We start from the raw sequence: 17,990 nt of genomic DNA, 5'->3' as shown, positions 1-17,990 counted from the left end.
ATGAAATCGGAGAAAAAAGTCAAATTTTTTTGGAGCACTGGTAACAACGTGAACCACTTGCTATGGAACAAAAGAGAGTTATAGCTCCTTTGTCTTTAACAGCCCAGTTGTAAACAGGAGGGCGGACACACATGCGCAATAGTCACTTCTCTTTCTTGCAGGTTCTTTTGATGCTGGAAAAACTGGACTCAGCTTTGCTGAAGATAAGGCAAAGTGCCCTCTTATCTGAGTCCATTATAATGTTAATCATTACGGCACAATACCTGGCCAAAAAGACCAACTAAAAGAGAATTCTTTGATATTAGTTTGGTCACCATGGAGCTCTGGTAGACCATGGAAGGTACTCCTTGAGGACAAAACAAGCGACTACGCTATCAAAAACTATTAATTTTTATTTGCTTCAAAGGACTCCATTAAAATTTCCAAGTGTAATGTCAACAAGTATTAATGAACATAACCAAATAGTACTTGCATTCCACTTGCTGTTACATATTCTTCAGTGTCTGAATCTTCAGAATCTGAGGAATAAACTACTGTTGGTTTGCTGACCCCATGCATCAGTCCCCTAGAAGCCAAAAAGCCAGCAGCATTGCCGTAACCAGTGTACTTGATGAGTCGATCAACTGGAAAGAAATATATGTATATGAATATAGAATATGCATAAAATGCATGAAAAAATAGGCAAGTATTAATGTACAATACTGCTATGAATTTTTGTACTACTATGTTTATGCTAATTCCAAAGAGCCTAGAGTAATTAAACCAGACCTAATCTCATGGATTATTTTACGTACATATTTATTTGTATTAAATGTGCACAGAACTTTTCTCCCACCGAAAAAATTACTTCTTTATCAACCATACATTCAAGTTCTGCACTTCTACCTGCTGTTTCTCGTCCATTCTCATAAATGTTTTTCATTATTATTTTCATTGCAATAAAGTAGTTCAATAAAACCTGATACAAAGACCACCCTTAATAATAACACAGCAGTGTTACTGAATATAATGGCTATGCTAACAGAATTCAGTTGTAGAGTCTTCCTTAAGTATGTATAATATTCATCCTTTTGAAGTATTAGTTTTATTTCTCTGAAGTTTTGCCTCATATTCTGATATTCTCTCACAGGCACAAAGTTAACCCAAAGGTGTACACACAGATATTTATGGTGGGGTGGGCAGACAGATGTATAACAGAAAACCTGGTAGATTATGGTGAATTTTGACTGGTTGGATGAATTCTCAGATGATCTCATTGCTGGTATAGCTAGTATGATACCTTGCTCCCTCACTGGTGTTTGATGCTGTTTTACTCCTCATTTCTGTTACTGGCAGTTGGGTGAAATTAGATTTCAATGACTGTCATGCTGTTTCTTGTCTAATCAGGTTGCTGAGAGCAACCAGATTTGCTGAACAGCAGCACCAATATGCAGTAAATGTGCCTCGCTGTTGAACTTCTCAGTTCCAGAGGTCCTTTATTCCTAAGACCGTTGGACTGCGGAACAGCCTCCCAGAGGATGTTGTGCAGTTTGAATTTCAGAAGTTCATGCGGAAATGCAATGCATAACTACCCTAATACTATCCTTGCATTTTAATAAATTTTTATCTACTGTATTTATCTATTTATTGATTTATTTTTCTTGCATTTTAATAAATTTTTATCTATTTATCTCTATTAATTTATTTTTCTTTCTTAATAAGTGGGATCTCTTCTGTCTGTATTTCCCTCTACTGCCTCTTACTTCTTCCTAATGAACACCATATTCTTTGCAAGCTTGAATTTCAAGTCAATGGCCCGTGTGGGCTTGTTCCATATGAATAGGTTTCATCTACTGAATAATAATAATAATAATAATAATAATAATAATAATAATAATAATAATAATAATAATAATAATAATAATAATAATAATAATAATAATAAGGAAGAAGACCCTCTTTGAGGCAAGTTTTGCTGAAAAAAATGCCTGCATTTTGCAAATTGATTTTATGCTGAGTTTTCTCAATTCTAACAATTCACTTTTCCTGCACATCAGTATTAGTCAATAATTGGCCAATGTTCATATTTTGATGGATGAAACAGTTTATTTCTTACAACAGAAATTCTTTATTTTAAAGCATTACAGTGGTTACTGAAACCTGGGATGTAAATCCGTAGATTTTCCTGGTGGTATTTTTTTTTTTTTTTTTTTCTGATGTCTATCTGTTATTTTTAGTACTCTTTCTGTCGACATGTTTCAACCAGCTTGATGGTCATCTTCTGGACGTTGGGATGAGTCTGGAGATACAGGGCACTTATGGGGGTATATATAAGGGGTCTCAGATCAGGTCAATTTTTCATTGGCTGCCTGAGGTGATTCTCCTCAGGCAAAGTCTCCTCTCGCGCAGTGATGGTTGTGTGTGCTCTTGCTCTGGAGTGCACGTTAGAGTGTATTATTTGGACATTCCTCATTGATTCACTCATCTGGGGTGCCAGTGGGTGCCACCTTTCGCGCCAATGTTGGGAGGAGGAAGGTCTCCTGTGTGGTATTGAGACTCGGCTTCTCTCTCCCAATGCGAAGGGCTTCCAGGAGGCGTAGGTGGCGATGATCGGTTGCTTGATCTAGTATCTCTATGTAAGGGATAATGTCATTCCTTTTTATTCTGAGGTTGTGGGCAGTCCTGGCATGATTAAATATGGCACCCTCCTGGGCATGACAGGAGATCCTCTTGGAGAAGCGCATGGTAGTCATAGAGATACTACGATCAAGCAACCGACCATCGCTGCCTACACCTTGTGGAAGCCCTTCTCATTGGGAGAGAGAAGCCGAGTCTCAATACCACGCAGGAGACCTTCCTCCTCCCAACATCGGAGTGAAGGGTGGCACCCACTGGCACCCCGGATGAGTGAACCAATGAGGAACATCCATCTGCAGGCAGCAACCCTCCGAACAATACACTCTCTAACGTGCACTCCAGCGCACGCACACCAGAGTGCACACAACCATCACTGCGCGAGAGGAGACTTCGCCCGAGGAGACTCGCCTCAGGCAGCCAATGAAAAACTGACATGATCTGAGACCCCCTATATATACCACCATGAGCGCCATGTCTCCAGACTCATCCCAACATCCAAAAGATGGCCATCGAGCTGGTTGAAAAATGTCGACAGAAAGAACACTAAAAATACCAGACAGACGTCAGAGAAAGAAAAAAGAAGAAATACCATCAAGAAAATCTACTGATGCTTTAAAATAAAGAATTTCTGCTGAAAGAACTGTTTCATCCATCGAAATATGAACAATTGCCAATTACTGACTAATAATGATGTGCAGGAAAAGCGAATTATTAGAAGAATTGAGAAAACTCAGTATAAAATCAATTTGCAAATTGCAGCCATTTTATTCAACAAAAATAATAATAATAATAATAATAATAATAATAATAATAATAATAATAATAATAATAATAATAATAATAATAATAATAATAATAATAATAATAATATAGCGTGGCCTCAAAAGGCATAAGTACTGATAGTCATGTTAAGTCTGTGACTTTTATGATCCTTTTCAACTCCTTTTTCAGGTCTTCCTTGATGTTGACTTCTACAGTGATTTAAGATGGCTTCCAACTGAAAGTGGAAGGAGTTGTTTTGAGAATCTGGTAATCCTCATAACAATGTACTGTACAGAGTTGTCATATACTATACTTCCAATAGACATATAAACTTGTATCTGATATTACATCTCAAAGAGATCTCTGCTATACAGACATGCAACAAGAATGGAATATTTACCACCCATAAAGGACATCTACAGTTCCAGATCAACAACATGGCAATAAATACCCCATTAGGGTCTTTTTTCATTTTATCTTTACCGTACAAACAGGCATTGTCAAAGAAAGGGTCTTTAATAGATCCCCAGCCCTGATACCACCAGTACATACATGATGCCTTCATGACTGGACAATGTACAGAAACATAAAATCCTATGTAGGACTTTGAAGTGCCTGTCCTTTTCTGCTTGTGAATTGAGTACCATCAGTGTCCTAACCTTCTTGGATGTGTGTTCAACTGACCATTAAGGGGTTTGCCACCAGAGTCTATAGGAAGCTTATGAGCAAGGGCTTCTGGCTAAATGGTTCTAGTGAATGCCTAGACAGGTACAAAAGGTCTGTGGTGGACACCGCCAAGATAAGATGTTGGCAAAAATACTCATCAACAATAACTTTATAACCACCACAGTAAACAACAGACCAGAAGCACCAAGAATATATAGCATACAGAAAAGACCTCCCACACCAAAAGTAAACAAATGGCCCTTAGAAAAATAGGAAAAATATCTCACTTTTAATATATCAAAAATAACCCAGGCCCCATGACATGTCTTTGAAGCGAAGAAATGTCATCTACATGCTGACAAGCCTGGTGAAAGGACACCACCATTTGTACATTGGGATGACGATACCACCAACACAACCAGAGAGATCTCAATGCCTTGGGAATCAGTCCCAATGAGATCATATGACAGATCAGCCAACCAATCAAAATTCAACAAACTCTGCCATCCACTGACTTCAATCTGCCAACCCAGCTATGTGCTTCTGCTTTATAATTATTCACTGTGTATCAACCTCACACATGTACTGCTGCTTTGGAATCAACCACTTTATATCTCTCAGAAAATTACAAAAGCATCCCAAAACAGAGAAATAAAAAAAAACAACTAAAACATCAAAGCATTTATCCCACAAGTCCTAAGCATTAGTGTTATGGTTAAACTACTTAAATTATTTTCCCATGACATTTAAAACTATTTTCAATAACAACAATAATAATATATAATGTACTATTCTGGAAGAGGCAAACCCCACATAATTTTGAATTTTCTGCAAATTTTCATCAACGAATCAAAGTTTTTAATCTTATTTCACTTTCAGCAAAATTTGCTGATTATGGCAGAGTTCACCAACTTCTTACAATATGCTATTTTACTGAAGACAGGAATTTCCCTGCAGGAGATCACTGCTTACAGTATACCCGAGTGACTAGCTGTGTGGCAGCAACCATTCAACTACCCTACTCTCTGTCTTATACCTTTGGTTTCTATCTATCTTCATCTAATTTTCAGTTCATATCTACAAATACAATGCCTATGGACAAGCCCTATGTGAGTCTCATGTGTCACATATTTCTGTTCCAATAACTTTCATCACTGAAATATCTGCAAAATCAAAACATTTTGTTCTCAAGATGAACTAAATGCAGTTTACAGGCAGTCCCTGGTTATCGACAGGGGTTCTGTTCTGACAGCATGATGATAAGCGAAAATCCCCGATATCACCGGTGCTTATCGGTGCCAATAAACACCCAAAATCGGCAATTTTCGGTTATCAGCGCCTCTGTTGGGTATGTATCGGTGCTAATACATGATTATCAGTGCCGATAAGCAGAAATTGGCGCTGAAAATCGATGATTTTTGTAGCTACACAAGCGCCAAAAAACTGGATCACCGATAACCGAGCCCCTCCGATAAACGGGGACTGCCTACAATGAAAATCATACTTAATTATCAAAATGCCACAACCTTATTTTCATTTTAAATATCGTTACTTTTCTGAATCATACTAAAATTACAAAAAATACAAACAAAAAATGTTGCAATACATGTTTTAAAACTAATTTGAAACAAATCAGTGTATCTTAAACTATGCTTTCCTACTAGGAATTTGAATGACTTTTTCCTAACTTTCACATTTGCTTTATTATTTCAAAATGTACAAATATAAACTACAGTTCTGGATAATGCTCCACTTGTAAAAATAAGCCACCATATAAAAATCATGAGCTTACACACAAATTAAAATTAATTTTCTTCCCAAACCTCAATTTTCCTTTCACACTACACATACAAAAATGAATCATAATCTGAACCATCATATTGGAATACTTTCACTAATTTAGTAAATAAATTAATAAACTAATCACATTTACAGTGCAGAGACTTTCAACCATCTCTTTAGGAACTGTTGTGTTCATCTTAATCAAAATGTCTTACTTCAAGATCAAGGCTAAACTTACCACTTTCTTTACATAATATAAAGAGGAAATTTGCAGCAAGATGTTTAAGATCATGCAGTGGGGATGTCATTAGAGAGCAGAGTTTATTACGAATGGTGTTCCCCTCCTCAGGTCTTTTGGAAACATCACGTAAGGGCGGCAGAACTCGTAAGCGGACAAACTTCCGAATGATTCTATTAGCTTGTGTCATTTCTACCATTAGCGTCAAAATTGGCATCAACGTTTTATCAGATGACACACCAGGCTACAAAGACAAATTCATACATTGTGACAATATCAACATGTAATAGGTAAAAATGAACTCTAAACTTGAGACTTTACAATATCTTCACAAATAAAATTTCAGGAAATTCTATTCTGTATCTTAATATGACATTTCTATTACGAAATGAAGTTTTAAATATACTTACCAAGTAATTACATAGCTATACAGTAGTGTCCACTTTAACGGCAGCTTAGATTCAAAATTTCACGTGTAGCGCTTCAATATAATTTGTGTAGGTGATCAGCCCATCCCATTAACGGAATATTGGAACGACCTGGCAAACAATTCTCATTCTGATTCTGTAATTACTTGGTAAGTAAATATAAAACTTTAATCTGAATCCCACATTGACAAGAGGTGGGATACATGGACATGGTATTCTACTCCAAAAACATTAAGTCATGTAATGAATTTGAAACAGAAAAGTTGCTAGCACTGAATACAAGGCTCGTCATTCCTTATTCGTTAAGAGAGCCTGCAGTATAAAACTGCAACTGGCTGACAATCAACTTGACCTGTAGTGGCGTGGTGGTAGAGCCAAGGGTCGCCTCTAGTTAAGTGGGAGCTTTGTAGCGAAGGAGTACTCCAATGGCTACCACAGCATCAGTGGAAGCTATGCACCTAAGGAGTTTAATAGGTGCCCTTTCCTTGGGCACAGTACCAACATAAAAACAACCAGATAAAACTGTCACCTACACTGAAATAACACCACAATCCATCCACTGAGAGTGGTGGGTGCTCCAGGTGATTATATGTTAGTTTTACAAGTTAACCCTTAAATGCCGAGCCTCTATTTACAAAAGTGTCTGCCGTATGCCGGAGGGGTTTGGGAGTTAGCGCCGAAGCGGAAAGAAAGATTTTTTTAAAAAATCACAGCACGCTTAGTTTTTAAGATTAACAGTTCATTTTTGGCTCCTTTTTTCTCATTGCCTGAAGTTTAGTATGCAACCATCAGAAATGAAAAAAAATATCATTATCATATATAAATATTGGAATATATGACAGCGCAAAAAAAAAATTCCATATATAATTGTATACAAATCATGCTGTGAGCAAAACGGTTAAAGCTAATGAGCTATTTTTTTTCATTGTATTGTACACTAAATTGCAATGATTTTGGTATATAACAAATTGTAAAATGATCAAAGCAACACAGAGAAAATATTATCACAAAATGATGCATGAATTCGTAACGAGCGGAGGGTAAAAAAAAGTTTTTTTAAAAAATTCACCATAAATCGAAATACTGTATTGTGCTAGAGACTTCCCGTTTGTTGCAAAATGAAGGTAAATGATTGAATATTACTAGAATGTAAGAGTTTTAGCTTACAATTGCATTTTTCTACCATTTCAGTCGAGTCAAAGTTGACTGAAGGTTGAAATTTCGGCACTTATCGTGATTTATATGAAAATATTTCAAATCTGATAAAAGTCACAACCATGAGTTATTTTTTGTTGTATTCTACATGAAATTGCGCACATTTTCATATATACAACTTTATGTAAACTCTAATATAAAACAGTGCAAAAATTACGACAAAGTGACTAAAGAAGTTCTGAGATTTTCAGCAGAGTTAGCGTGGACGTAAGGAAAAAGTTTTTTTCAAAATTTCACCATAAATCGAAATATTGTGCTAGAGACTTCTCATTTGTTGCAAAATGAAGGTAAATGATTGAATATTACTAGAATGTAAGAGTTTTAGCTTACAATTGCATTTTTAGACCATTTCGGTCGAGTCAAAGTTGACCAAAGGTTGAAATTTTGGCACTTACCGTGATTTACATGAAAATATTTCAAAACTGATGAAAGCTACAACCATGAATTATTTTTTGTTGTATTCTACATGAAATTGTGCACATTTTCACATATAAAACGTTTTGTAACAGCTAATATAAAACGGTGTAAAAATTACAACAAGGTGACTAAAGAATTTCTGAGATTTTCAGCAGAGTTAGCGCGCGCGGATGTAGGGAAAAAGGTTTTTTCAAAAATTCACCATAAATTGAAATATTGTGCTAGAGACTTCTCGTTTGTTGCAAAATGAAGGTAAATGATTGAACATTACTAGAATGTAAGAGTTTTAGCTTAAATTGCATTTTTCGACCATTTCATTAAGTCAAAGTTGACCAAAGGTTGAAATTTTGGCACTTATCGTGATTTATATGAAAATATGTCAAAATTGATAAAAGCTACAACCATGAGTTATTTTTTGTTGTATTCTACATGAAATTGCACACATTTTCATATATAAAACTTTATGTAACGGCTAATACAAAACAGTGTGCAAAATTACGACAAAGTGACTAAAGAATTTCTGAGATTTTCAAAAGCAAAGGGAAAAGTTTTTTCAATTCACCATAAATCGAAATATTGTGCTAGAGACTTCAAAAATGAAGGTAAATGATTACTATTACTAGAATGTAAGAGTTTTAGCTTACAATTGCATTTTTCGACCATTTCGGTTGAGTCAAAGTTGACAAGGTTGAAATTTTGGCACTTATCGTGATTTATATGAAAATATGTCAAAATCGATAAAAGCTACAACCATTAGTTATTTTTTGTTGTATTCTACATGAAATTGCACACATTTTCATATAAACTTTATGTAAAGGCTAATAGAAAATGGTGCAAAAATTACGACAAGGTGACTAAAGAATTTCTGAGATTTTCAGCAGTTAGCTGATGCTTTCTTTTGGGATAAGAAAGAAATTCACGCATGCGCAGCTGGGTCATGCTTGTAAACAAAACAACAGCGTGATCCGTGAACTCCCAGCATCCCTCAAGGCGCGATTTAAAATTTTTCGCAAATGAGGCCTGGAAGTATTTTTCCGCGAATATTTAAAAAAACTTTTTGTAGTCGACGTATTTTACGTCCACTTGGCACCCGACAGACAACTCTTGTCGATGTAAAATACGTCCAGTCGGCGTTAAAGGGTTAACTGTTATTATTTTATTTTTATTTTCTGCGTTAGTGAAAAGGTATGGGCGTTACAAAATGTATAAAAAGCACGTTTAATTTTATAAAAGGTTTTTACAGCAAAGCATTCTTCAAGTTTAAAAAGTATCTGTTCTTGTTGTGACGTCATAGGAAGTGACGTCATAGGTAGGAAATGGGGGGAAGGAAAGAAAATGTAAACAAATGCAGGTGGGAGTATTGAACTTGGAACAGAGTGTAGTGCAGTATAGAGAGCTCTCTGATGGTTAGGTTGGTAATTTTGGTTTGTAAGCCTGGTTTGTGGTTTTTGTTATCGTAATCTGGATTGCATAATAAAAGAAGAACGTGAGCAGGTGGGTGGATCGCATAATTGAAACATTTTTGGACGGGTCAGGCTAGGAAAATATTCAAGTGGTACCGGAGCGTGGTTGGTTAAAAATGGACAGATCTGATGGTAAACTTTGGGAGACAAAATGGAGAGAGACTGTCCAAGATTTAGCGGAACACAGGGCGATTATAAAGGATGGAGAGGACAAGTCAAAGATTGGCTTGTGGTGTGTGGAGAAGTGAAATATCCAGGGATAGAGATAAGAATGAGCTTAAAAGGAAAAGCTTTAGAAGTAACAGAAGGAATGGATCGAGATGAACTTAAAGATAAAGAGGGTTCAAAGATAATCCTATCCAAACTAGATGAAGTGTATCTAAAAGATACATTAATGGAAAATTACAGTAAAAAGAAAGACTATTTTAAAATAGAACGAGAATCTAGTGAAAAGATGATTTTATAATTAGGTATGAAAACGGAGAATCAGAGTGTAGTAGAGCAATAGGGAAAAGCATGCTTGGAGGGGAAGCAAAAGGTTTTCATGTACTAGAACAATCAAACCTCACAGAAAATAAAAAACAAATGGTATAAGCAGCCTGTGGTCAAGAAAAATTGGAATATAAAAGTGTCACAGATAATGAAAAGAACATTTGGGGGATTAGGGAATAAAGAGGAGGGGGAATGGTTGGGATCAGAAGGTTGTGCGAATTTTGGGAAAGGGAGGGAAAACCAAAGATATCGGGAAAAGGTGAATCGAGATTGTCCTCAGAATTTTCAAAATAAGGAGAAATCAGAAACTGGACAAGAAGAAGATAAAGTTTATATAGGAGAAGTTAGTAAAATAGAGGAAGAATCTTGGGAAGATGCTGATGCAATTTTAGACACAGGATGTTAATTAACATCCTGTGGGAATTGTGACTAGCACACACTGTCATGGTTTTAATCGGGAAGCGTTGAGGAGAATGAATGACACTAAGAAAGAGTCTAATAAAGTATTTAATTTCAGTGAGTCATCATACAAGTTGAAAGGAGTAATGGAAATACCAGTGATACTGAAAAACAAAAAGCTTTATTTGAAGACAGAAATTTTGCAGGGTGATGTACCGTGGTTAATAGGTAAGAAAACCATGGGTAAAATGGGTATGACTTAAAAGAGAATTGTGTTAAAATAGAAGTTATAGGGTAAATGAAGGTAAAGTTAAGAGAAGACAAACAGGGCCACTTAAGGATACCAATTTTGAGGAGGAAGTTAGAAGAAGAATTGTTACTGGAGGGATGGAAGGGAAAGAGTCTAAGGGAAATTAAAGGTGCAATGATGAAGTTACATCTACAATTTGGTCACGGAAGTGGAGATAAAATATGGAAGCTAACAGAAGCAGCACAGTGGAGTGATGGTTTGAGAGAGGAAGAAAAAAAGGAAATAAAAAAGTTACTAACAGACTTAATCGCAAGTTGTGAGGTATATAAAAGATATAAAAGAAACCCAGCTAAACCAGTAGTGGGATTTTCTTGGAGTAAGACATTTAACGAAGTTGTAGCAATGGATGTGAGAGAGATAGAAGAGAGAAAGTTCTTGGTAATGTTAGATATGGCAACAAGGTATTGTCAGGCTTTTTGGGTAAAAGACAAGAAACCAGAAACTATTATAAAGACACTTTTTGACAGGTGGTTTGCTATATTTGGAGCACCTTCTAAAATATTATCAGACAACAGAAGAGAATTTAAAAATGAAAAAAGTAAGGAGGATGGCAGAAAGATGGAATATTAAAGTATTAGCCACAGTATCTGAATCTCCATGAAGCAATGAATTGTGTGAAAAGATGGTAGGCATAATCAAAGAAAGCTTAAGAAAGATGAAAAGATGATGAGGAAGTAGATTGGTCCATAGCATTAAGATGAGTAGTGAGTGCTAGGAACTGCTTAATAAATAATGGTGGTTTCTCCCCTAACCAATCATTATTTGGGAAAAACCCTTCTTTGCCAAATTTAATGGGAGAAGAAAGTTCAAGTCCTGCAAGCAGAGAGAAAGGTATGGAAGAAAGCATAATAAGGGATACACTGAATGCAATGCATAAGGCCAGAGAAGTGTTTATCAAAAATGAGTCTTGCAATAAAATAAGAATTGCTTTAAACAAAAATGTCAGAGAAAATAAATTTGAAGAAGCAGTAGTGGGAGAAGAGAGAAAATGAAAATGAATGGAGAGGACCTGCTCAGGTAGTGGGAGTATCAGGTAAAACAGTAGTGGTTAAACATGGGGATTCTCTAAGAGATGTAGCAAGAATACATGTTACTAGGATTCAAAGACTATCACCAGAAAAAGAGAAGATACTTAAAATAGACAAAACACACTGTGAAGGATGAATCCTTTGCATCAAAGGAAGGGGATATAGATGGGCAGGAAGGAAAGGAGATGATAATGGGCTGGAGAAGGAATGCAGATATAGAAGACATTATAGAAAGAGATTTGGCAGAGGAAACAATGGAAGATGAAGGGGAAAGTGAGGTAATAGAAGAAGAAAGGGAGGTAATATAAGATGAGTTAACAGAAGAAAACCCAAATTCCGAAAGGGAAATAAAGTTAGAGCTATAAACAAAGATACAGGACAAGTAGAAGAGTAGACTTATTGAGTCTTGCAGGAAAAAGATCAAGCAAATCTTGGGCTGATTCGTACAATGTAGAAGACTCACAGTCAGGTGACAAGGGATGGGTTATCTTTAAGAGATTATAGTCATGTAGAAAAAATTGAAGATGAAGAAGAGGTTTTGCTAGGATTTGAAAACAGAAGTGTAACTGAAGCTAAAGAAAAAGAACTGCAAAGTTGGAGAGAAAACAAGGTATATGAGGAGGTAAATGACGTTGGACAAAAAGCTATATCTACAAGATGGATAGTAACTGAAAAGGTAAAAGGGGGGCAGGGGGAAAGGATATGTAAAGCAAGATTGGTAGCTAGAGGTTTTGAAGAAGAAATGGCCGAATGGGAAAAAGATGCTCCTACATGCAATGCCGAAACTTTAAAATTTTGTTTGCCAGTAATAAAACTGAAAGATTGGAATTGTTATACGTTAGATGTAAAAACTGCATATCTACAAGGTGATGAAATACAACGAGAGGTATATTTAAAACCACCTAGTGAAGATGGTTGGAGTGGATTATGGAAATTGAAGAAAACTGTTTATGGGCTCAAGGATGCAGCAAAGGCATGGCATTGTAAGATGGTAAAAGTGGTGGAGGAGCTTAAAGGAGAGAGGAGTAGATTACAACCTAATATATTCTATTGGAGGAAAGACAATAAATTGAATGGTATTTTATGTACACATGTAGATGATTTTTGCTATGGAGGAACTGAAGGATTTTTAAAGGAAACAATTGGGAAATTGAAAGGGAAATTGCAAGTAGGAGAACAAGAAAGTAACAGTTTTAAGTATCCTACATAGGAGTAATAGTAGAGCATAAGGAAAATGGAATTTGTCTTAATCTGTGGCAGTATATAAATTCTATAAGAGAACCAGAGGCTAGAAGATTTACAGGTAATAGAGAATCAGGACAAATGGAGTTAACAGAATATAGATCAGTGGTAGGACAGTTGAATTGGGTATCGCTGCATACCATACCAGAAATATCATATGATGTTAGTGAATTAAGTAAATCTTTTAGAGAAGGAACAACTCAAGATATGAGAAAGCAGATTAAAATAGTGAGGAAAAACTAAAAGCATAATGGGAGAAATGATAATGAGTGAGTTAGAAGAACAAAAGATTTATTGGGAAGCCTATGCAAATGCTTCATTTGGGAATTCTGAAGATGGTCATACACAATTAGGTTATGTGATATCATTAACAGATGGTGAGAGGAGAAGTCCCATATGGTGGAAATCCAGAAAATCCAGAAGAGTAGCAAAGTCCACCATTGAAGCAGAAGCTCTGAGTGTGGGGGAGGCCACAGAAGGATTGATATATTATTTCAAACATTTGTGGGAAGAGACAGCAGGAGGGAGAAAATTAGAAGCATTGGTTAAAACTAACAGCAAAACCCTAATGACTGCAATACAATCAAGTACTGGAGTAAGTAGTAAGAGATTTAAATATTGATATTGCAGCAATAAGAGAAACAATAGAATCTGGAGAAATAAAGGAGGTGAGATGGATAAAAGGAAGCATCAAATAGCTGATGTACTATATTGATCAAAGCTGGAGTCTCAGGAGAACGTATTAGAAATTACGTAGAGGGTAAAGAATGGGAGAATAATGGAGATTAGAGGGGATTAGGAAAAGAAGAGGCTGGAGGGCAGGGAGAAGGAGATAAGTGTAATTATAATTTAGTTTTATAAGTTAATTATCATTATTTTATTTTTATTTTCTGCGTTAGTGAAAAGGTATGGGCATTACAAAATGTATAAAAAGCACATGTTTAATTTTATAAAATGTTTTTATAGCAAAGCATTCTTTAAGTTTAAAAAGTACCTGTTCTTGTTGTGACATCAGGACGTGACGTCATAGGTCGGAAATGGGGGGAGGGAAAGAAAATGTAAACAAACGCAGGCTGGAGTGTTGAACTTGGAACAGAGTGTAGTGCGGTATAGAGAGCTCTCTGATGGTTAGGTCGGTACTTTTGGTTTGTAGGTCTGGTTTGTGGTTTTTGTTGTCACAATCTGGATTGCATAATAAAAGAATAACGTGAGCAGGTGGGTGGATCGCATAATTGAAACATTTTTGGACGGGTTAGGCTAGGAAAATTTTCACCAGGTACTTTGTACCTCTGGGCTCCTACTCTATACCTCACCAGAAGGTGAAGAGATAGTGGGAGAAAATCTTATGCTTCCTCCTGCCATACCATGCCAGTCACTATCCTGTGGTACTGCAGAATTTACACGCTACTTAGCTGACGCCAGTCTGGAGTTGGTGCCAGGCGAGCTGTGGAAGCTTGCGGATTGGTATAAATATCACTGGTGCCAGACTGTAGCTGGCGCCAAGCGAGCTGGGCGCCAGCCGAGCTGCTGGGAGATCAAGAAAGCCTTAAGCTCTAAAGTTGGTGCCAGACTGTAGTTGGTGCCAGGCAAGCTGAGCACCAGGGGAGCCCAAACCTCTGGGCGTTCGGGTTCTATAGCTGGGACCACACTTGTAGCTGGCGCCAAGTGAGCTAGACGCCAGGCAAGCTAGCAGCTCGAGGCTGTGGAACCTATGAAGCTGGCGAGAAACTGTAGCTGGCGCCCAAAGAGCTGAGTGCCAGCAGGGCTAGAGGTTCAGGTTTCTCTTCTTATGATAGTGAGATGTGAAGGACGATTATACTTCCAGTAGGTCGATGAAGAATGGAAGTAATGGCCATATGTGTCTGTGAGACATGAAGGACGATATACTTCCAGTAGGCTGATGCCAAATGGAAGTAAGGGACATATGTGCCTGAAAGCTGAAAGCTAAAGAAGTAGAAGCTGCTCAGGTGACCTTAGCTTTCACTAAAAGAAGGCAAAGTTGTTCTGAATCTGAGTGTTTCAGAAATTCTCTTAAGGATGAAGGACAATGCGATCTTAATCCAATGGAGAGGGGTTCTTGACCAAACATCAAAGGACAGGAAAGCCTTCTAGATTATCAAGTCTTGTTCAGGTGAATACCTAAAAAAAAAAAAAAAAAAAAAAAAAAACTTCGTTCAGGTGAATACCTTAAAAAAAAAAAAAAGAGAGAGAGAGAGAGAGAGAGAGAGAGAGAGAGAGAGAGAGAGAGAGAGAGAGAGAGAGACTCAATTGGACAGAAAGTTCACTCTTTTCCCTCAGAGTTGGTGAGCGCTCCTGGGTGCTTGAGAGCATGCGCTGGCACCAGGTTGTAGCTGGTGTCAGGTGAGCTCGGAACTTAGGCGCTTGGAACTTGGGAACTCGGAATTTGGGCGCTCAGAAGTTGGGAGCTCAGAATTTGGGGGAGCTCGGAATTTGGGAGCTCGGATTTTGGGCGCTCAGAAGTTGGGAGCTCGAAAGTTGGAAGCTTGGAACTCAGGAGTTCGGAACTAGGTAGCTTGGAACTTGGGCGCTCAGAACTTGGACACTCGAAGCTTGGGTGCTCGGAACTTGGGCGTCCTCGGACTCTGTTCAAATTTGAAGAGCAATGATGACAACCACTGACACACCAAAACTGGGTAATATATCTTTCCAATGGCTGAGATAAATCCGAAAAAACGACATTGGCATCATTTAGTCTACACTTTGATCCATAACTAACCATACTGGGATCCTGAAAGTGTCAATGGAGCCTCCTGTCCACACTGGAATCCTAATCTTGTTCACACTGGCATCCATAAACCGAAAAAATGTTATCGGCGCCACTACGGCCAAGGCAAGCACATCTTTATGGACGCCTTTTCAATGGCTGTCTGTTGAGATCTGCGGACAACAGGCTCGACTGAGGGGTAACTATCCAGGGTAAAACCCTTTCGAACTCACATGGACCGACAGTATGCCTCCTCCCAGGTTTAGGGGAGTCTGACAGGGATCTGGGTTTATGAAGTCTGATAAGGCCGGATAGTTACCTCCTCCACTACACATCCAATAAGACACCTTTCCAGTGGCTGTCTGCCAATACCTAGGACTGCAACAGGCTCGACTGAGGGGGCAACAAACTGTGTGGAACCCCCCCACCTCCCTTGGACTTCCAGTTTGCCTCCTCCCAGGTTTGCAGGGAAGTTTGACAGGGACCTTCTGTCTAGGAGCACAGGGGGACGAGTAGTCACCGTCTCCTGCACTACACTTCACTATAACAAGGTTAACATCTGTTAACCAAGACACAAGACTGGCAAAGGTATGGAAAGGGAAGCAAGGGAGCCAGGTGTGGGAGCATGTGGTCAGACGGCTAGTAGGAGGGAATTGGCGCCAGGGTGCTAGCGCTGGCGGCGAGTGCAAGAGAGAGGGTGCTGGGGGCAAAGCTGGCGCCCGAGATCAGTGCCAGCAAGGTTCATAGCATGAGCTTGTTCTTGGCTGTCGAGAACATCAACTCGTAGCCCCCAACAAAAACCTCCAATTCTCCTTACTACTTTCTGCCTAACACTTTGAGTTCTGCAAATGAAGGTGTGATGGTTATGTTAAAAATTTATTTACTGAAGAATTCCAGGAAGCATAGGTCCGGTAAATAATTCATAACTGCAAAAGTTACAGGGTTAATGAAATGGCAAAATACCCAAGAACTACTTTCAAGGCAATTATCGTTGGCTTGCACGAAGCATCTGGCCGATAAACAAATCATAAATTCCCAAATTAGGGCCTAATTAAAGATAGTAATACAATGCCGTTACATCTGAAAATTACTTTAAAGCAAAAACATTATCGGCACCTCGCCAGTAGACTATGGTCGGTAAATAGTTCATGAACTGCAAAAGCTAATGCCTGTGAAAAGGCGTAACATACGCCAGTTACTTTGTAATGGAATGCTGTAACATCCAAGAATTACTTTTAAGGCAAAACTATTAACTACAGCTTGCCAGTATATTAAGGCCATAAAACAATTCATAAATTGCAAAGGTTATGGCCTAATGAAAAGCCTAACATACCCCAACTATTTTATAATAGTGTCTAGACCAATTACTTTGTAATGGAGTGTCGTACTACTTGAGAATTACTTTTAAAAACAAAACTATTATCGGCGGCTCGCTAATAGTTTATAGCCGGAAAACAATTCATAATTTGCCAAAGTTATGGCCTAATGAAATTGCGTAACATACAATTTATTTTATAATGGGATGTTGTAGGAATTACTTTAATGCAAAACTATTATCGACACCACCAGAAGCCTAACCGGCAAACAAACCATCAATGCAAGTGGTGCCGTTTACTGGCGGCTCGATGATGACTGAATCAATGTAAAACAAAATAAGAAAAACTCATCCTGAAAGATTTCACCTTGAAGGCTACAATATACACATTCCGATGGTTGTTTAAAGAATCCTCCATCAGAACCCGGTAAAATAACCGGAAATGAATGAGAATTGTTTGCTAGGTTGTTCCAATATTCCATTAGTGTGACGGGCCAATCACCTACACAAACTATATTGAAGGAGCTACTGCGGAACTTGGAATCTAAGCTGCTGTTAAAGTGGAAACTGTAGCTATGTAATTACTTGTTAAGTTATTTATATAAAAATCATATTTACTTATACTCTTTCTCATCACTTGCATCAAAATTAGAAGAGAGCTCAAATTACTTTCACATGAAATAATCAGTTTAATAACCACAAAACTGGAAAAATAATTGACAAAATGGTGAGAAGAGAGAATAGGAGAGCTAGGATGTAATCTGGCCTAGGAGATAATTACAATATATAAAATCTGGACTTACACTACCAAAGATTCTCTGTTCTAGTAAAAACAACAGAAATCCCTGGAAAAAATCTAGTCACCAAGAACTACTCAGAAATTTACAGAACA

General features: G+C 37.6%; 1 protein-coding gene across 1 annotated transcript in view; it reads right to left on the bottom strand.

Annotated features, from left to right (window-relative positions):
• Positions 1-444: 444 nt before the first annotated feature.
• Positions 445-17,990, bottom strand: part of ric8a (ric8 guanine nucleotide exchange factor A) — a 77,694-nt gene continuing 60,148 nt past the window's right edge. The window contains exons 9-10 of the mRNA XM_067100113.1: positions 6,065-6,308; positions 445-623 (exon numbers count right to left, since the gene is read on the bottom strand). Coding sequence (XP_066956214.1) covers positions 445-623; positions 6,065-6,308 — 423 coding nt within the window. The remainder of the gene's footprint in view (positions 624-6,064; positions 6,309-17,990) is intronic.

This window comes from Macrobrachium rosenbergii, chromosome 56 (genome assembly GCF_040412425.1).
Source record: "Macrobrachium rosenbergii isolate ZJJX-2024 chromosome 56, ASM4041242v1, whole genome shotgun sequence".
NCBI classification, from domain to species: domain Eukaryota; kingdom Metazoa; phylum Arthropoda; class Malacostraca; order Decapoda; family Palaemonidae; genus Macrobrachium; species Macrobrachium rosenbergii.
Note: the sequence above shows the minus strand (reverse complement) of the source record. Positions and strands in the feature narration are given on the sequence as shown.